This window comes from Colossoma macropomum, unplaced genomic scaffold, assembly GCF_904425465.1.
Source record: "Colossoma macropomum unplaced genomic scaffold, Colossoma_macropomum, whole genome shotgun sequence".
Classification (NCBI taxonomy): Eukaryota; Metazoa; Chordata; class Actinopteri; order Characiformes; family Serrasalmidae; genus Colossoma; species Colossoma macropomum.
The window spans coordinates 27,011,874-27,034,134 of record NW_023494806.1 but is presented as its reverse complement, the minus strand read 5'-3'; the positions used below and the strand labels follow the sequence as shown (position 1 = coordinate 27,034,134).

General features: G+C 37.1%; 1 protein-coding gene and 2 long non-coding RNA genes across 3 annotated transcripts in view; 2 read left to right on the top strand and 1 right to left on the bottom strand.

Moving 5' to 3' along the window:
* Positions 1-21,765, top strand: part of LOC118827255 (zinc finger protein 239-like) — a 76,772-nt gene extending 55,007 nt beyond the window's left edge. Inside the window, exons 5-6 of the mRNA XM_036598546.1 lie at positions 959-1,595; positions 19,003-21,765. Of these exons, the coding sequence (XP_036454439.1) occupies positions 959-1,595; positions 19,003-19,755 (1,390 nt within the window). The 3' untranslated portion in view covers positions 19,756-21,765. The remainder of the gene's footprint in view (positions 1-958; positions 1,596-19,002) is intronic.
* LOC118827276 lies at positions 6,662-8,966 on the bottom strand. The gene is made up of 3 exons (XR_005008856.1): positions 8,816-8,966; positions 7,291-7,427; positions 6,662-7,199 (listed from the first exon to the last, which is right to left on the bottom strand). It is a non-coding gene; the product is annotated as an uncharacterized LOC118827276 (long non-coding RNA).
* Positions 13,353-16,489, top strand: LOC118827275. Its single transcript, XR_005008855.1, has 2 exons — positions 13,353-13,629; positions 14,154-16,489. It is a non-coding gene; the product is annotated as an uncharacterized LOC118827275 (long non-coding RNA).
* Positions 21,766-22,261: the final 496 nt, after the last annotated feature.

The following is a 22,261-nucleotide window of genomic DNA, read 5'->3' as shown; positions in this document are numbered from 1 at the left end:
ATTTAATAAATTAGAGGGGAAAAACTAAAAAAAAGTGGTGTGGTTGCCAAGTTTTGGGTACCCGCAGTCAATCAGTGGTGATTGTAGCCAAAGAGTTAAATTTTTGTTTCATTAGACTACAGCACTTGATTCCAAAATGCCTCTGCTTTATCTATGAGTTGTTTGCCAACTTCAGACGTTGACATTTCAGATGAGATCACAATTAAGTTTAATTTCTTTCCATGTAGATTATATTTGCACTGTTCCCATGCCAGCCAAATCTTCCTGCAGTGATGGCAGAGGTTTTGCTTTGCACACATATCCAGTCTCCTGGCAGAGTTATTTCTTGGTCTTCCAGATCTTGCGTTGACATCAGTAATTGGTCTTAATCTTCATTTTTCAGACAGTAAAAGTTTATAAGCAGAAAGTAATCAAATGTATTTTATACTTTCCTCTTGCTTTGTAAGAGTCAATTATTTTTAATGTAGGATCCTCAGTCAGCTGTTTCGATAAGCCTGTGGCTATAAAGTGTAAGCACTCTAAGAGGTTTAAAGGATCACATCATTTATTATGCTCTAAAATTGTGTATACATGACTTTGATTAAGGCCTAATGAGTCAAATAAGTTCCTTAATGAAGAACGCACACACAAAAAAAAACTTTCTGCCAGTTGATATAAGTGGAGCTGTCATGATTTGGATCAGACTACTTTTGTTGCATTGCACATTGAGTGTAGATTTTTTTTTTTTCTTTTTCCAGAAATGAATGATGTCCTGTTCCAAGTCTTTTACTGGACTTTCCTACCCAGCCTAAATGTGCAGGACGTTCATGACATTTCACCAGAGGAATGTTAAGCTGCTGAAACAGGTTAAATATAAAAATATGGCATCCAGAAAATGTGTCGGTACTCAGCAAATATCATCAGGTACCCTCTATATGAACACATCTGACAGACAATCACAGAAACACAACAAGGAAAGAACTCACTGCTGCTCAGAGTGTGGAAAGAGTTTTACTCAACAGAGTACTCTCAAAAGACACCAGCACATTCACACAGGAGAGAAGCCGTATCACTGCTTAGAGTGTGGAAAGAGTTTTACTCGACAGAGTGCTCTCAAAAGACACCAGCACATTCACACAGGAGAGAAGCTGTATCACTGCTTAGAATGTGGGAAGCGTTTTAATCGTCAGAGTAATCTCCAAGAACACTGGCGCAGTCACACAAGAGAGAAGCTGTATCACTGCTCAGAGTGTGGGAAGAGTTTCAGTCGTCAGAGTCATCTCCAGCAACATCAGCGCATTCACACTGGAGAGAAACCATATTACTGCACAGAGTGTGGGAAGAGTTTTAATCAACAGATTCATCTCCAACAACACCAGCGCATTCACACAGGAGAGAAGCCGTATCACTGCTTGGAGTGTGGAAAGAGTTTTAATCGTCAGAGTTCTCTCCAACAACACCAGCGCCTTCACACAGGAGAAAAGCCATATCACTGCTCAGAGTGTGGGAAAAGTTTTACTGTACAGAGTCATCTTCAGCAACACCAGCGCATTCACACAGGAGAGAAGCCATATTACTGTTCAGAGTGTGGGAAGAATTTTAGGCATTCAAATACTGTGACAACACACAGGTGCACTAAGAGCAGTGGTGAAATGGGCAGTAATGAGTGCAACCTTAACGCATTTCAGGAGTAAAAGTCTACAGGGAATGGTGCTGCCAGCCCAGATTTAAAAACTCTTTTTAGGGAAAAAAACAGCTATTGCTTTACGCTGTTTCTAAAACATGAGCATAAAATGAAATAATTTTCTGTGCTAAACACCAAGTCAAGCCTACTTCATATTCTCCCTAAAATGAGTTTCATTTGTAATATATGTTTAACAATCGAGAAGCTCCACAGTGAATAATAAGAGGTTCCTTATTTTCTAATTCAGTACATCTTAGCCAGTACTGTGTTTCTGATAAAATGATGGATGATTTGACAAACATTTGCCAGTGTGCTTGGCTCCTTGAATCCCTTTTTTACTCATTTGATTCCTCCACATGAACTATTTAATGCTTGTTGCAATGAAAGTGCTACTTTGTCTTCCCTTTTAACCATTAGGAGATGTTATCTGTATGCTGTATATTTGGAGTGTTCTTGTTAAGGACTGTAACGAATGTGATATGAACCTGGAGACTGCAACAGTGAAATTTTGCAGTCTGGGCAGAACTGAATTGCTTTGCAGTGGAGACACTGGAGTATGAAGGGCTGCAAGACTTTAAGCTATCTGAGATGTACTGGTGACTTCTCCTCAGTATGGCCTTCCTATGCCTGTTCTATGTGGCATAAAGTTTCCTTTAAGCAAGACTACAACTGAATTTTTCATTATTGTTTTCAGAGACATCAAGGACTGTTGATGTTCTTTGTGACACTTGGAGAGTGATTGTTCTTTAAGAAGTGTGCTGTGACATGAGATAAGGACTTTTTGTCAACAATCTATTCTCCCAGACATGGTGGCAGCTGTGCATTAAATTAAACCTAATTGCTCTGTCAAAACAAGCACGTGTCTACCTGATCCATCACTAAATTTTCACTAAACCAGATGCACTGTCAAATTACATCATGGTCAGCCCAACTAAAACAAAGCACTGCCTAGAAAAGGACATATTTCACTATTTAAAATGAATTTCTATTAAAAATGTTTTTTAACTCTTATCCAGTTTTCTTACAGCAGATAATGACTGTGTTAGGCCATGTCTTATATTTTAAATAAAAATTTAAAACGCATCCACTAAAACCATGTAGCCACTCACTCAAAGAGTTATCCATGTATTTTAAACAATTAGCTGACGCGAAACAGAAGGACACTGAGTGAATGGAATGACCCGACTCGAGGAAGTGGTTTACAGTGGAGTGCTGCTCGGTAAGTGAGGCACCCCTCGACACTGGTACCTGTTGATACCTCTTCAAAAGGACACTTCACCAGCAAAGCTACGATTCAACAGAAGCCACATTTCTTTTAATAATAGAAAGTTTTGCTATACTGAGTGGGTTTTTTGCATCTTAAAGACCCCGAAGAGGGCAAACAACCTCATTCTCAGCATTCTAAATCATTTTGAATTGTTCAGTGTGACTAGTGCACTGTTTTTCTTTCCTTCTTTCTTACTTGTGTAGGGGTGGGTAAATGAAGAATAACTGCGGAGATGAAATGCATGTCTGCTACAGTTTCCCTTTGGAGTCAATAATGGTGACAGCCTAAACACAGGTCATCTTTAGCTTCTCTGAACAATACATTCTGAAAAAGCCTAATCAACACTGAACAATTAATGTTCACTCTAGTTGAGTACAGTTCTTCAGTTGGTGTTAAAGCAAAATAGCATTTAACTAAAACATGCCACGAAAGCCACAAAACTTTGACAGAAGGCATATGGGCCTCTATATAGGACAATAACATTTTTGAGCTACCCAACATTAGACAAGCTTTACCTTGCAGTTCTCCTTGGCAAAAACTGTCTGGCAATGCAGCTGTTTAAGGTATTCCACCATGCTGTATAACCTAATAGATGCAGGCTTCTTTTTTATTCCATAATGTCGTCTACTTCAAAATCAGAATCACTTTATTTTGATATGCATGTTACACATACACAGAATTCGTCTTGGTGAATGCACACGTGTAACATACTGAACAGACCAGACAAGCACACAGACGTTAAGAAATCATTTTAAAAAAGAGAGAAAAATAAATAAAAAATACAATCAATAGCATAAATAATAAAATGTTAGATATAAAAGATCTAATGTGAAAATGGCAATACAGTAAATTACAGAAAGATATGAGTATTTGTGCAGTTGTATAAATAAGCATTGTGGTGCAGAGGAGTTATACAGTTACATAGTAAGGGAGGTTTGTTGGTTGTATATAATGAATATGTGCTTTAGCATTTCATCATGTTGTGTTATATTTTTAAATATATTTCTAAAAAATATATACACTCATCGTCAAGAAGATAGTTGCACCCAGAAGGAATCATCCGGCAGGAATGAAACTTGTTGGGTAGGTTTGATATCATGTGACATGCGAATGATTCAGGTTTCACACTCGGCCGAGCATATGACGTAAGCAAGGACGGGCCTTGTCGTTGTACGTGACTGACTATATAAGGTAGTCCTGTTGTGACGTATTGCGCGCCATACCAGTCATGCGGATATTATCATAGCACGCTGTTTGCGGCAATGGATAGAAGAAGACACGCACCAGCGACATGAAGGATCTGGGAGACTTACACGAACCACGGAGAGGGAGAGATCCGACCGATTGTCCGACATGCGCGGAGTGACCCAACAGCCACGATTGCGGGCATTCGGCGAGCAGTGACGCCTTCTACGCGTCATCCTGTTAGTGCCAGCACCATCGGCAGACGGCTGCACGACGCAGGACTACATGCACGCAGACCGCTACGACGACTGCCCTTAACACCACGTCATAGGTTTATCTAATGCCAAATCATAGGTTTATTCTATACCTTACTGTACATATTGCACTTTCTGTAACCACTACCATGCATTTTGCACATCTGGACACTCCACACCTTGACACTTTATTTCAGTACCAATACATGCACATATTCATTCAGTATTGTCATTATATGCTGTTATTGCACTGCCTTTTTCATCTCAGGTTATAGATCTTATTGCAGATTTTTGTATATTTCTATTTGTATATATGCCTGTAGATGGGTTTTTTGTATTTATTCTTCTTTTTACATTGTTTCATGCCTATTATTATTACTGTCCTGTGTTGTGTGACTGCTACTAGCTGCTAAATTTCCTTCGGGATCAATAAAGTATCTATATATCTATCTAGCTATCTATCTAGCTATCTAAAGTCACCAAAGATTGCAATGGTGTCGTGCCAGACTGTCATGGAGTGACTCAGCAGTGAGTCATCTTCAGTGACAAGTCCTGCTTTTGTCTTGGTGGAGATGACCAGTCTATTGTCACGCATCCAGAAGGCCTGGTGTCATGATGTGGGGTGCACACCAATGTACAATGCCAGATAACCTTCGGTCTACCTTCGGCCCTACCTTTTCTGAATGAACACTCCGGGGCGCTTTTCCAGCAGGACAACGCTCATCCGCGTACTGCTGCCGTCTCAAGAGTTTGCCTTGAAGGCACAGATGCTACGCCATGTCCAGCCACATCGCCAGACCTATCCCTGATTTAAAATGTGTGGGATGCTATTGGGCGCGCTATCAACACTCCATCCCTACTGCAAAATTTGCAGGAACTGCGTGAGAATATTCAGGCTGCACAATTAGGAACCTCTACAACTTCATGCCGAGACGCCTGGCATGTTGTGTTAGAAAACATGGCGGCCTGACACCATACTGACAGACACTACTTCTGTATGTGTAGCTCTATAACTATTGCACATATCAGTCTAAACTTTTAATCATTAATTGTTCTTGGTAACCTTTATCTTCCTTACGTATAGCATTGTATATATAGCAATCCGACACTTCCTTCTGGGTGCAACTATTTTTTTAACGATGACTGAATGTTTGCATTTTCTTTTGCATTTCTTTTGTATGAAGGTAAGAAGTGCTATTTCGTATTTAAAGGACAAAGGTGTAGTTGATGTATTTGTCACTATTCTGTGTCACTATTACGTCCCTTCCATTTAAATAGGTTTGACGATTAAGTCATCAAACTGAGCAGCTTAACTAGTAGCCTATCAAATAAATAACACATGAAGCAAATGTAGATTAATACTGCAGTACCATACCCAGCCATTACCATGTCTTGGGATGTCTTGAGACATGTCTAAAGACACATTATGAAGATGTCTTAAGACGTCTTGAGGCATGTCTTAAAAAATTAAGACGTCTTTAAGATGTCTATAGACACGAATGTCTTGACTATAATAACATCCCAAGAAGTCTCAAGATGTAGGATGCATAATATTTATGTTTTAAATTTTCCCTAAAAAATATTTTAAAATAAATCATCTACTTTAAAATGTTTTTTAAGGGAATATTAAAACGTAAACATTATGCATTATTTGTAGCAAGAACTCTAGTACAGAATATTTTTTTTATTATTTTATTTTTTATTTATATTTTATGTAGGATGCATAATATTATTTTCATACATATTATTTTATAAACTCAATAAATGTGCTGTGTATGCATACAAACATTATATATACTAGTACATACTACAGTGATAAATTTCAGAACAAATTTAACATATAAAAGTAATAATAATAATAATAATTGTATTTATAAGGACCAAGGTAGCTAGTAGGACTGTACAATAGATATAAAACAGTGTAAGTCAACTTCATACAATATATCAGTAAGGTATCTAATAAAATAAAATTAGATGACAAAAAAATTATTTTAAGATGATTTTTAAATATGCAACAGTACCATAAAATTGAATTGAAAAAGAAAACAAATCACTGTATAGTAACAATTAACAGAGAGGAAAAGGAGAGAAGGAGGCAAGGACAGAGATGGACAAAATAGAGTTGGACAAAAAAGATTTTAAAGAATAAAGTTACTCTAAGTGGGCATGAAGATATCTGTTTTTTATGTAGCACCTGTTGTTGACATTGTGGCGAATCTGGGTCCCTGTTTTTCACAGTAGTTACCACTGCTGTTTGATTTTGTCCCTATCCCAAGATGATGTTGAGGCTGCCAAAAGCACTTGTGGTGGAGAGGTTTCTGTAATGGCTAAAGGTGTAAGGAGAACCTTAACAGCCTCTTTGAATTCTTTAAAGCCTGTTAGAGGATTTTCCTGTATAGTTGTTGAAATGTTATGCCCTCAAACAGAAGCTGAGGATTTTCTGTAACAGAGTTTGATTGGTTTCTGGCCCACATAGAGCATATTTCTCCAATCAGTTTAAACATGAAGGGCCAGTCTGTCATTCAGTAAGATGATATACCTGATGCCGAAGCCCATATGCCTGTAATTTTAACTGGTTGAGACCGATGTCTTGCACTTTCCATGTCTGCCTCTGTACTTTCAAATTATGTCAAAAACTGAAAAAGGTATGAGGTTTTGTTTCGACAGTAGCGATATGCAGTTGTGGACTAACTGACACAGAGAAATAATTTCACACATATTTGTAATGTCTGAGGGACAATGTTGCACTTTAGTATTGGATGTAAAGCTGTCCATGGCCAGTAAGACGATCATTAATGTTCTTCATAACCATCTTTCCTCTAATCCAGACCTAAATAATAAAATAAAATAATTACTAAACTATTAGTTGTTTACATATAACATTTAAAGGTTCAGGCTTCATACCAACCAGCCATACCAACCTTTGCTCCCAGGAAAATGTGCTCTTGGGTCAGGATTCTGCTACCTATATGCTCAACAAGGTCAGGCTGCCTTAACGTCTTACAGATTTGTAGGTTTAACACTTCCTGCCAGGTCCTCTGCTCATGGAGTCTTAGATCTGTATTGAAACATCAGATTAATTATTATTATACAAACATAGGCAAACATAGTGTGAATATTAGCTTCCTTAAACTCTGCATCACTCACATCATTGATAATTGTAAATAATAATAATACAATTACTATTTTTATTTTTCAGCTTCCCTGTGCCGTACACATTATTGTATCAACTTGGAACTTATGCTCTCAAATAAGGACAAATTGAGTTTATGTTTAGTGGTATCAGTAGTACACTGTGTTACAGTGTTTAAAAAAGACGGCATCTATTTTGGTAAACTTGCAGGAATGCATATAAAAATAGACATTGTGATGCTCAAGTTATTTATGAACCAATGTGGAATTAAATATGTATTACTTGTATAAGGGCGGTGGGGCAATGTAGCCTGATATATCACATATTTTTAATTGCATCACACTCACTACTCACCATTGTGTATTCTAGTGAATTGTCTGCATTAAACTATTTGTATGTTGTGCATATGCTGTCTGAAATGAAATGACATGGCATTCTTGTGCTTGCAAAGAGGATGCAACTGCTTTCAGCATTACAGAAAAGCGAACACTTTGATACAAACTACAGAACTGCGAAATGGTTATAAATGAACATCATTCAGAACAAACATGCATTCTGAACAGATATGAATACAATACAATTTGTTTTAACTGAATATATCCTGAAAGTTTTATATTTGCAAGAAACAACTTGCAACTTTTTTTTTTACATTCCAGTAACAGCTGCTGTTCAGGTGGATGCTGCACATTGGTGGTGGTTATCTGTCTCAAATTTCAAAGCGAAATGTAACTGTAATTGCTCATTATTATTAAACACAAATGAGTAAATGAAGCATTTTTCAGAGCACTTTTATTTGCGTATTATCTAGGTAGTGTTGTAGTATTCGTGACTGGGCTCAAGCTCTCAGCATATCTCACCCTGTTATTTATTTTTATTTTAATTCTGTTTTTTTCCCAAGAGTTCCCAGCTGTGAAAGTGTCAAAGTGAAGCACATTTTAAAAAATAGTTATTAAGAATTAAGAATATTTTAAAATAAATGTTTTATATTCATGTAGATGGAAGAACAGAACAAATATTTAAACTAGTCTTGAGAAAAAGTCACAAGTCCTCTTTATCTTGAGATTGTACACTCTATGTAGGCTGTCACACAAGTCTGTGGTTTTAGGTACCGCACCACCATATAAAAAATAAATAAAAAGACTCTGGAAAATGCTTAATTAATTAGATTAACCCTTGCTACTTCTTAACAATGTAGTCATAAGTTGCCAATCAATTACCAACTACTGGCTTGTTCAAATATTAATAAGAAACTAAAAATGCAACACTACTTGGTTCTGATATAGATGATGACTTTGAGGTAACTCTCTACCTACCAAGACCTTGTCTCTGTCGAAGTTCACTGGTTGACATCAGTGTAACAGATCCAGATTCTCCATATATGGGGGCATAGCCTGGCAAGCCATGGATTGATGTGGCATCTGCAACATGTCCGGTCATCAGCAACATGGTCCTTTTGACCATGTTCCTCTCCATACTCACACCATTCTTGTGGGCAACGACTTGAGTACAGAATATTTAAATTTTATTTAAAGTTTTAAGTAATTCCATGGCATGTCACTTAATTTCAGTTCTAAAGTTCAAGAAAACCTTCAAGCCTCTAACTAATTTTACAGTAACTTAACAAACTTTCATAATGATCTAAATGAAAGTTTGCCCCATTAGGGTCTAAAACATATCTTAAATATTGTGCATACAGAATGACTGAACTGTTGTGAAATACTAACTTGGTATAAAAACACTAACACTTAATATTTAAATAAGCTAGTTTCATGTTCATTTCCCACAATATCTTCTTTCAAATCTGCTTTCAAATCTGCATGTTGTTCGAAGCTATACCTTGAGTTCAAAATGGTTTCACAAAACTAAAAATCAATTTTACATATTTTTTATGTACAATAGTATAGAAAAAGTAACAGTAGCAAAGCATCTCAATACATTTAGTAGATGATCAACATATTTCAAAATAAAGTTTGTTGATAATCTGCTGAATTCAGTTTTTCACTTTAGGGTGAGGGGTAGGACAGGAAGTAATATACCAACATTACAACTATATGATATTTCCTGAATGTTTTCAAATGCTTTACTAATGCTACTTCACTGATATGTTACTGATAGTCTGTTGAGTGTTTATTAATCATTTACAAAGGACCACACAAAATAAAGTGTTAGCCATGAATAGTTGATTTAAAGTGAAATATTATTTTTAGTGTTGTGTTTGCATCCAGTTAATGTTTCTCCTCAGATAAGTCATTCTGCAATTCTACAAGATACAATCTAGATTCTAATAGAGCAGGTTTTAAAAAATCATTACTAAAAAGTACTTTGTGTACAGCTTTGAACATTTGCATGGATGCATGAGTTACATTAAAATTTTCATGAAAATCTATGGCATGACCTGACCGATCATGGTCTTTTGGATAGGAGCAGCAATTACCTATGTCCTTCACTCTGTGGTGGTACTGCTCAAATCTGTTACAGTCACCTCTCATGGGATGGCCCAAGACATTTATCTGCTCCCCAGTATGGAAACCACAATGAATGTTTGCATAGTTTGCAACCTCAGCTTTTCAGATCTGGACAGCAATAACACAGAAATAAACTTTGTTTTACATAACATACATACAATGCACAGTACATGGCAAAGGTATTAAGGGGTTTTAAAATCAAGCATAGAGCAATAGCCATAGATAAACACACTGCCGGACTCAGGCTGTCTGAAGGGCGGGGGCGAAAAAGTAAACAGGGCACCTACTGCACGACAAAGGGAAGTCAATAGGCCACTTTTTGCCACTCTAGTGGGCCCTTAAGCGATGCTTTTTCAACATTGGGGACACGAGGGGGGAGATTGTCCCCCCTGCTCCCCCTCTGAGTCTACAGTGGATGAACACTGCAGTAGAAAGGGTCAATCTGAAAAGTTCAGTGATTTTCATTGTGGTACAAACAAGCTCTCAGATTACCAAGTGCTGAAGCACAGAGCATGGATAATTCTTCTGGCCTCAGTTGCAACCAGGGGGATTCAAGGGGATGCTCATAAAAAGTGAATACTGACTAAGAATAACTAAGAAAAAGAATACTGTGATATTTTAATATCATTGCAAGTTTGACATGTACACACCAAGCTTCAACATACATAGATGAAAACAAAACAGCAAAATGTCATCTTAAGTTAGTCAGAAGTTTGCTGTTTATAGTACTGCTATCTAAGCAATCTAAGTACAATATAAGTTTTATTTTTACTTTTATATTTAGTCATTTTTTTCCTGTGCTAACAAGGTAAAAAAAACTGCTACTTACTCCCCCCAGCCCTTTGAACCCACCATCCCTCTTCAAAAGATAACTACTGGTTGTAGTGCTCACTGCTGAGTTCCAGACTATTTCTGGAAGCAATGTCAGCACAAGAACTGCTTGTTGGTTTGAGGCCTGACCTGAACCCCATTCAACACTTTAAGAATGATCTAGCAATGAGACAGACCTTATTACTCAACATCAGCACTTCATCTCACTAATGCTGAGGAATGGAAGCAAACCCCGCACTGATGTTTATAAATCTAGTCAAAAGCCTTCTATGGACATATTAATGATGGTTTTGGAATGACATTACAATTAGCAAGCAGATATGGGTGTGATGTTAAGGTGTGCATATACTTTTGGCCATGTACATAATCTAAACAGATGCCAAGCATTCAAACAATGAGGTTTGAGGTTTTTTAATTCTATAGTGGAAAAATAACTCACCTTCACAAACAGTTTGTGGTGTTCACATATTGTTTCCTGCAGCTGCTTTCCCTGAACTTCAGTAAGACTAGCAGAGTTGATCAAAAATACATAGTTGCTCAACAAAATATTGGCTTTTGTTACTAGCGAGCAAATTATTGCAGCCAATGTACTCAGCTGAAGCAGATGTAAATGCTTCAGGGTAATATATAACATTCCGTGTGATAATTGGTAAGAGCTGAAGAAGATGGAGTATTTCACAGCCTGTGGCACATGCTAAGTGGTTAAGGTCTGGCGGCTGAAATTAAATGTAACACAATATTAGCATAAGAGGCAAAAAAGCAAAGAGACTGAATGCAGTGTGCAAATACAAACTGTGTTTTACCTGCTTGATCCAGTGAGGCCTCTCAATAGCCGCAATGAGGCTGGACAAGAACTGCATAACTTCAGTCCTAATGTTGCCCTAAATAAGACTAATTTGAAGTCTCCCAACACCAAGTGCATCTAAATGGAAATGGTCAAGTTTCATCTGTAGACAAAGAGAAATAACAGTGTTACTCTAGAGCTATTAACTCTTTACTGCATGTTGATAGCAACTAGCAACACTTACATTTTGGTTCAGATTTAAATAATGCTCCCTGACTAGAAATTAATTGTCATTTTTTTTCTTTTATGAATGAGTTTTACATCAACATACATAGATGAAAATGGCATTTTGAGAACACTTAATTAGACTACTGGCACTGTACACTGTATGTAAAAAGTGTGTATAATTCAATATTTATATGCAATGAAAATAACAAAGTAACAGTACTTTTCTTCAGCTTAGATGATATGGGTTTTATATAAAAGGATAAAACAGAATCATTGCCACATGGTAAAAGATGTGACAATGGAACTAAAATCCACAGCGCACTCTTTTTATTATTTTGATATGGAGAAAACAATTTCAATTATGTTAGAGAGCAGCAAGCAAAATGTTACAATGACTTTTTTTCCTATAAATCACTGACACAGAGAAAATGTTTGTATTTTTATGTGAATTCATGAAAACCTAATATCACCCAATATACATTACCTGAATGTGGGGTTCGATAATAAAATCGCTGGAAAATAGCTGGTTTTGTGGGCTGAACAAAGTGTTGCTCTCAACTCACTGGAGTAACTGTTTATTTTAGTTCAGACTCTCCTACCTTTTTCTCAAGAAGGTGAACTGTAGAAGAAGCAGTTGAAATCCAAAACCCTGAATCAGAGCAAATGTCCTTAAATACATTACTGTTTAAAAGTTTACAATTAATGTTTTAAATTCTACTAAAGCAATTTAGCCACAGAGAAGCCACAGCTTCTCAAATCCAGAAACTCTACAAGAAATTACTATAAACAGATCATTATGTAATTAATAATTTAACAACTTCTGGTTTATGATTCAGATTATTTAAATCAACATTGCGTAAGAAATAAAATCAAAGCTCTTATTATAGTGAGTGAGGTATGTAAGGAACATTTCCTGGAATACAGTACTTATTTTTGGTTGTTTACAAAAGAAAAACAAGAAAACATCCATTAGTTTAAAAACGGAATGTGTTTATTGTTTACTTAATAAAAAAAAACACTACAATCAACTATAGGCTTTGGTTTAAGCTTTTTAGTCTTAATTAAATTTTTCACTAATTGTTTCCCAGTTATGATCACTAACGCCTCCTTTTAGTAAATGATAAATATTTATATCTTTTAGTATATTTAACAACTGTTTATATCTGTTAGATACAATATATATAGATATTAGATATGTTATATATATATATATATATATATATATACATATATATATATATATATATATAAGAAGATAGGGTGAATATTTCAGGTGATTTTCACGTAATTAAGCTGGGTAGCAAGCTAACTAGCGTTAGCCGCCTAGCTTCAGGCAAGCACGTTCATTTAATGTAATACATTGTGTTGACAGTGTATTATTTAGGCACTAGGCAGTTAAAACTGTCCATCCTTCATTAATATGAGTGCTACAAGCTATAAGGCGTCACGCCCATAGTATGAGAGACTCCTACATGTGCAGTGACGCTTGTCTGATGTAAAGTGTTTTATAACATTTCTAGAAAGTAAATTATTTATATGCATATTTATTAATATTAACTAAGAGGTATTGAGTGATTAATAACTTTTATTTTGAAAATTACATTTCCGGTTGTCGTAGGTCTACGCTCGCTCTTGTTGTTGTCTTCACACAGCTATCCAACCCCATTGTTGTTTGTTTTTTCGTTAACCTCTTAAATCTGCCACAAAACAAATGAAAGAAACTGAACCGTGTGAAGAAAGCGCTTGTGCTGACCGAGTGAAGTCGCGGAAACGTACTGGAGCTGGAGCTGGAGACCCCACTGCTGCTGCTGCTGCTCAGGTGGGCTACAGCTTTTCTCTCACAGCGTCTCAGCAGAGTCATACTTATCCACATGCAACGTACATGCACCTAGATACACTTTCACTTTCTCTGCAGTAAGTAGGACTGTTGCAGGTTGAGGACCCGTCCTAGCTGTTTAACTGTTTAGTGTGTTAGTAGTTTAGACTCTGAGGTGAGTCTTTAGTGAGGAGGCTCAAACTGTAGAAATATAATGTGCAGAGAAATAATGTGCAGACAAGCTGCCAAAAGATCCCCTTCCATCCCATTTCTCAGGTCAGTTTTACCCTTAAAACAAACACCTGGCTTTAGTGGTACTAAAATATGATTAATATGATGTTGGTCATTTTTGCTCCTGCGTGCAAACCAAGTTAAGAGCCAAATCGCTGATACAACCGTTTTCTCTTGTGATGCTCTACCTTGACCATCTGGGATTGACAGCTTAATAATCCATCAAATACCAGCTTTAGTGATTGTGGTGCAGTTCATTGCTTGTCCTCTGAGTAACATGTTCCTTCTGCTTTCAGGTCATCCTGCAACTCTTGCTGGCTTTTCTGTTACCTTTCTTATCATCAGTCTGAGGAAAATCTTGCCAGCACTCTTAGAAAAAAAGGTATGAAACTGTCACTGGGGCGTTGCCCCTTTTGTCACTGGAGTGTTACCATAAAGGGTACATCTCAGTACCATTAGTCAGGGAACATAATTGTACCATAATCCATTGAAATTATACTTTGTAAATTGTATTTACTCCACACACCCCGTCTCGTCTCCAGGCTTTTTATTTTATTATTCTGTTTTAAAACATTAGTTTATGAAAAGGTATGAATATCATTTTCCATTAGCAAAACTTATTAAAGGTACACAATTGGACCTTAAAACCACTGCTGTACCTTTGAGGGTACACTTGAATTGTTTGTATCTTGATGGACGAAAAATTTGCCTGCACAATACCTTTATTTTTAACAGTGTGGAGCACCACTTGTTGTGGTTCCATGAATATTCCAATTGCTTATTATCAAACCAGCTTTTCAGTTGCATATTATCAAACCAGTTGTACTGAAGGGGATGTTTAAGGTCTTTGCTAGGGCTCTGTAGTTTTCCATACAAGGGTAACCAGTGGCAGCGTCTATTGTAGTGACACTAGGTGCAATTTGCCTAAGAACATTTTTATTTTCCTGCATTAATATGTAGAACTTAATTTATTTTAATTTTTAATCTCTAGCTGGTTCTTCTCTCCACAGTGCAATTATAAAGTTCTGCTGGAATAATTCAATCAAAATTATCTGCCCTCCAAAAGCCTGAACATCTTGGAGGACTTGGAGCTTTAGAATTTTACTACTGTTTATCATACTAGCTACTTTACATTCAGCATTGGACAAGTAAAGCAAACCAACCATGTTTGAACACTGAATTCAAGAATTAGACATCAACAGCTATTAATAAACAACAATAAACACTTCATATTTTCAGCTTGGAGTCAGAGAGGAGTAACCAGCCTGGGACATTTATTCACTAATAGCATGACGGCTTGTTCATGACCTTCAACATAATCTAGGAAAAGAACAACGTACCAGATCAGTGTTACTTTTAGTATATACAACTTAAAGAGGTTATAAAGAAAACGAGCAATTTTCACAGTCCCACTCCTTTTCTCTACTTAAAACTACACAGCCTTAAGCCTCAGAACTGCACAAGATCATTTCCTGTTGAAAAATGGACTGCAGATATAGAACAGTCATGTGATCCCAACTGGCAAAACATAATGGCACATTCTCTATGACAATGAATTCAAAACTTCAGTTAATACAATATAAAACCTTTCACATTACAACCCATAAACTGCACCATATGGGATTTAGCCACAGTACTACATCCACACTGCCCAGTCTCAACAGACAATTACTGTCATACTTTCTGGCTTTGTCCTCATATCCATTATTTCTGGCCAGAGGTCATTGGCAAGTTGTCTGAGATCCTAGGCTTTGGCATCCCCATCTGCCTCACTGTAGAACTACTTAAAGGGGAATACCCCAGCTTTTTCAAGATTTCTGCATAATTAAACGGTTAGGATGTAAACAAAGTCATTCAGAGTGGTTTAGTGTGAAATGCTCCGTTCTAGAGAAACATCAGAATTGTTCACAGTGGTGTTGATGAGAACCAGACATCTGAAGATTTTAATGCCACTGAAACAGGGATGCATGATCTTATCCACAGAGGGCCGGTGAGGCTGCTGGTATTCATTCCAAACTTGTTTAATCAGTCTCAGTCTTCAAATAAGTGATCATGTGAGCTCCTGCTTTATTGGAATGAAAATCTGCAGCCAAACTGGCCTTTCACAAATAAGATTAGATAAGAACACTCCAGCTCTAAAAGCTCCGTCGTAGAAAGTTATGACATGAAATGGTTATGTATACACTGCCTGATGTCTGAGACATTGTTTTGCGATAGGTTTGCAATTAGATTTTTGCAATTAGCTTTTAGTGTAGGTTCACTGGTGGTTTTGGTTTTGATTTCAAATAAAGTGGCTATATTTGTGTTGTGGACATTGTGACCTTTGGTTCCTGTTTGCATCACTGAATGAGTTTGTTTACATCTTCAATGATTGAATTATGCAGACAAAATGAAAAATCAGTGGAATTCCCCTTTAAAGTTATAAGTGCACAGACTTCTTTATCTAACATTAGCAATCACTGTTAAAAAATGCTTCTTGGGTGGGAAAAAAGTCTATAATTTAAGTTAGTTGGTCAGTCCGTAGTATTACTAAATTGTTCAAGAGCTCTGAATGCTCATTTTACCTATTTTCATAGCCAAGCTACTAAGACCTTTAAACAGCTGACTGCTCAGCTTGTGCACTTGGGTAAAAGGTATCCAACTCCAACTTAGGACTATCATAAAGGAACTTTTCACTTTTTTATAATACAGACACTACAGTGCTTGTTTAAAAAAAATACCAGATCAGCACTTAGCACTAAATTATTAACTGCACGTAAGTCAGTTTTGATTAAAAAAATATCAGATAGGACCTTGTAAGTCCAAGACCAAGGCCTAATCCCATTTCTTCTTTTTACCCCTACCCCTTGTTTTCGAGTATCACCCTAACCTTTTGGAACCGAGTTACAAGGGGTAGTGGTTGAAATCTTGCCCTACGAAATGGGACAACCCTCAAATTGACCTTACTTCATTAATAGGCTACTAGCACTGCTAGGCGACCCAGCCAGTTTTCAGTGATAGCAGAGAAGGGAAGAGCTCAGCAACCTCATCGCTGGGTTTTAGTTACATTTAGGGTATCAAATGCTTTCAAAGAGGGGGAATAAGACAATCATTTATTATCGCCCACTGCTAATTCTTTGGTGATACGAAGCTTCACCAGCTTCTTGCTCCAATTTTCCCGTTCCTCCTTAAATGGTGCAGCAGTTACAGTTTGGCGCTTCAGGCGTCAATACTGCTGAACTATTTAAGGTGGAACGGGAAAGTTAGCTAGCTAGCTACCGATACATTAGCATGCTATTAGCGGTTTTTTATGCTTGTTATAAAGAAAACGACAATAAAACATTGAAACGACACTAAACTAAGAATACAGTGGTTATTGTAATTTTTAACGGAGAAAATACTTACATTTGTGGGTTTCTCTGGTCGCTCGCGCAGCCATCTTGCCGATTTTTCTTTTTTTTTTCATAACACTGTTTGGAGTGTGCCTCTGAAAAAGCTGCGTTCGGAGGGCCATGTAGCCCTAACACTCTATCTCAACAAAAACTGGGACACCCTAACCCTAGAGGTGAACGCGCGAAACAGACGGCTAAGGGCCAAGTGGTATGGGCAAGGGGTTTATTTTGGAAGCCCACCCCTGCAGCCAATTAAAGACCTTTGTGTACTGCAACCTAAAAAAAAACATGCAAAGCAGCAACACTACACAGAAGGGATAGTAGGCCATTTCGGTCGCAACACTCCCACCCTTAAGAATAAACATTTCACGTTTGATGCAGAAAACAAAGAGAAATACAAAACAATGTGAATCTTTCATAACCTTCTCAGAATGTTAAATGCAATGTTTCAATTTATTTGCTAAATTTAATATATTAGAGGGGAAAAAAACTTTAATAAAATGTGCTGTGGATGCAAAGCTTTGGGTACCCTCAATGGTGATTGTAGCCAAAGAGTTCAGTTTTTGTTTCATTAGACCACAGCACTTGATTCCAAATAGATTGAAACAAGAGTTGTTTGCAAACTTCAGATGTTGACATTTGAGATGAGATCACAGTTAAGGTTAATTTCTTTCCATGTTAGATGATGTTTGCACTACAACACTGCACAGTAGGCCAGTGTATCACTGTTCCCATGACATCCAAATCTTCAGTCTTCCAGATTTTGCTTTGACTTCAGTAGTTGGTCTTAACTATCATTTCTTAATGCCATTTCAGACAGTGAAATATTATAGGCAGAAAGTATAGTTAAATGTATTTTATACTTTCGTCTTGCTTTGTAAGAGTCAATTATCTTTAATTTCAGGTCCTCAGTCAGCTGTTTCTGTAAGCCTATGCCTGTGAAGTGTAAGCACCCTAAAGGGGTTTGAAGGATCACATAATTTATAATGCTCTGAAATTGTCTAAACGTGACTTTGATTAAGGCCTAATGAGTCAAATAAGCTCCAAGGCCTTACCTGAAAAACGCTCAGAAAAAAAATGCATATAATGACATTCATATTTCGGCCCCTTAATGACCTTGTAAAGCAGTGGATCCAGTGACATTTAGGGAGAATATGCACATGGGACAAAACTTGAGTTTGGAATCATTTTGTAAACCACAAGGTGTGATGGTGATGGTTTTCTAATAATCCTAGTCATTTGTGCCATGGAGAAATCCAGCTTAGCCCCAGAGTTTCCAATATCAGCATGACTCTGACTAAAGAATAACAACACGACTTCAGTGGTATTTGTCTGTTTGAAGAGTTTAAATAATTAGGTGATAAGCTTCTCCACATCATATGGAAGTTTATTCTTTATTTACACTTTGTGCCAGTTGCTGGAAAGTGGAGCTTTCATGATTAATTTGGATCAATCTACTTTGGTGGCATTGCACATTGAGTGTAGATTTTATTTTTTTCTTTTTCCAGAAGTGAATGATGTCCTGTTTCAAGTCTTTACCTGCACTTTCCTACCTAGCCTGAATGTTCAGGACGTTCAGAACATTTCACCAGGAGGAATGTCAAGCTACTGAAAATAGGTTAAATATAAAAATATGGCATCCAGAAGATGTGCCGGTACTCAGCAAATATCATCAGGTACCCTCCATATGAACACATCTGACAGACAAACAAAGAAACACAGCAAGGAGAGAACTCATTACTGCTTAGAGTGTGGAACAGGTTTTACCCAACAGAGTACTCTCAAAAGACACCAGCGCATTCACACAGGAGAGAAGCCGTATTACTGCTCAGAGTGTGGGAAGAGTTTTACTAGACGGAGTGCTCTCAAAAGACACCAGCACATTCACACAGGAGAGCTGTATCACTGCTCAGAGTGTGGGAAGACTTTTAATCATCAGAGTCATTTCCAAGAACACCAGCGCATCCACACAGGAGAGAAACCGTATCACTGCTCACAGTGTGGGAAGAGTTTTAATTGTCAGAGTCATCTCCAACAACACCAGCGCATCCACACAGGAGAGAAACCGTATCACTGCTTCGAGTGTGGGAAGAGTTTTAATCAACAGATTCATCTCCAACAACACCAGCGCATCCACACAGGAGAGAAGCCGTATCACTGCTCAGAGTGTGGGAAGAGTTTTAATCGTCACAGTTCTCTCCAACAACACCAGCGCATCCACACAGGAGAGAAACCGTATCACTGCTCAGAGTGTGGGAAGAGTTTTAGTCAACAGATTCATCTCAGACAACACTTGCGCATTCACAAAGGAGAGAAGCCGTATCACTGCTCAGAGTGCGGGAAGAGTTTCACTGTACAGAGTAATCTCCAACAACACCAGCGCATTCACACAGGAGAGAAGCCGTATTACTGTTCAGAGTGCGGGAAGAATTTTAGGCATTCAAATACTGTGACGACACATAAGTGCACTAAGAGCAGTGGTGAAATGGGCAGTAATGAATGTAACTTTAACGCATTTCAGGAGTAAATGTCTCCAGGTAATGGTGCTGTCAGTCCAGATTTAATAACTGTTAATAGGGGAAAACCACCTAGTGTTTTATGCTGTTCCTAAAACATGAGCATGAAATGAAATATAATTTTCTGTGCTGAAGTCAAGTCTGGGCAGAACTGCTTAACAGTGGCGACACTGGAGTATGAAGGACTGCAACACTTCAAGATATCTGAGAGATGTACTGGTGACCTCTCCTCAGTATGGCCTTCCTATGCCTGTTCTATACGGCATTAAGTTGCCTTCAGGCAAGACTACATCTCAATTTTTCATTACTGTTCTCAGAGACTTTAAGGATTATTGATGTTCTTTGTGTTGCTTGAAGAGTGATTGTTCATGAAGAAGTGTGATGTGACATGAGATAAGGACTTTTTTGCCAATTTCTAATCTGTACTACCAGACATGGTGGCAGCTGTGCATTAAATTAAACCTGATTGCTCTGTTAAAACAAGCACGTGTCTACCTGATCCACCACTAAACTTGCGCTAAACTGGATGTACTGTCAAATTGCACGTTTTAATGTTGTTTAAATTCTTTTCGCTAATATTGCCTATACTAGTGCTGGCCAGTTAAGTTGGGACATCCCCTTCCCCTTTTTCCTCTTAAGTCTCCTCCCCTTCCCTGCCTCCTCCCTTTTGACTTCTGTTTCATATAAGGAGGTAGATATCAGATGTGCCTTTATCAATGTGTCAGATGTGATCTTTATTAATCCTACATTTTCAGTACATGAAAAATCACCAGGTTTATACATATATGTATGTTCCTGGGTTCATTACCAGCAATTGTGCTGTATCATTTGTTGCTAATGGTCCATTTTAGAGCGAATTACTTATGCACATATTGCTAACATCACACAGCATGATCCACGCACTATAATAGTCAGCTAAGCTTATTCTTTTATGTTTTTTTCATATGAGGTGAGGAAGGGAGAAAAGAAGCAGGGGTTTGCTAACCTATAGTAAAGTCTGTATGTAACATAACGTAATATATTGTCTTCTTTGCATGTCTCAACACAGTCATTGTATTAAACCAACGACAACAATGTGGCAATAATTCCTGGATCCTCAGGCTTTTCTAGCTCTTTGGATCTCAGTGCAAGGTTTCACTATGAAGTACACAAGGACGGTCTTCTGCTGCTCCATCGTTTCAAAGGTAAATTTTGTTTAGCTTTTTACTTTTATAATGGTATTTGTTTCCAAGTGTAACTACAGTCTGAGAAAAATCAGCAGTAATATGAATCATTACACCACAAGTCACCTAGGGCCTGCCCAGTCATTTAATTGATTTCCATGAAAAAAATTCAAATAAAAACCTTAAATTTAATGATGAAATTTCAATAGTGTACTCAGTTTACACTCTGGATCACATGTTAAATATGGAGTGTAACTGCTTGTAGAACAAGTCAACTCAGCTGAAATATCAACTAGGTATAAATACAACACTAAGAATAATATTTCACTTTAAATCAACTGGTTTTATTTTAATAAATGTCTAAGGTTAATTTATTGGAGGATATACTTTAGTCAATGTGTGACCTTTTTCTTTGAAATTTAATCTTTCAGACAGTTAAAAAATATATGGTTTATGTTTATCATTTCTGTCAAATTTATGAATTGGTAATCTGTGTGCAATGACAGAAGGCCAAAATGGCTTCATAACTAAAAATTTTATAGGCCATTTTAACACCATATTTTCTCAAAACGACTAATTCTGTTTTCTTCAAATCTTTTCCTGAATAAGGAATATGTCCCATTAACATATAAGATACAGATATACCATGAGTCTTTCATGATTTAGTCTTTTTTAAACATGATAGTTTTCTAAGAAGCATGGTAAAAATTAATAGTACAAATGAAAATAGAAAAACAATGAACTTTCCTAATAACCTTTATAATGCTGCAGAGTATATAAAGTCTGTATCCTTTTTGAAATGTGATTTGTTGTTCTGTTTCTTGCTTTTTGGACAGCAAGACATGCATCTTGACATGAATCTCCAAGTGGCTGCATTCTCAGTATAGGCATACCTGAACAGCTTACACCTTAACCATTACTATACTTAATCAATAAATCAGTCCTAATTATATGCATTAATGTAAGGGTGACTGAAAGAGTTAAAGTGTTGACACTTTTTTTAACAAGCCAGTATACATTGCTGATGTGGTTGGAGGCAAATTTACTTCTAGCAGAATGGTGGTAGTAAGATTCAGGGAGTGTGAAGCAACAGTTCCAGAGATAATTGGCTGCAAAATGTGCCATGTGAAATTTGGTCACAGACGTTCCCCTGTTTAAAACACTTTCAGAAAGTATGATAAAATAGTGTGAGGTTGTCTTTGAGACAAGAGGAGCTATAGCATGTTGATTGTCAAATTAACTGCTCAAAGGTTGTTTTTGTAAAGATCACTGACACCAAAAATTTAGCGAAAATAGGAAACTTCTAACATTCTGTAGCTCCTTTATTCTTGCAAGCAACCTGACACTGCTTTTT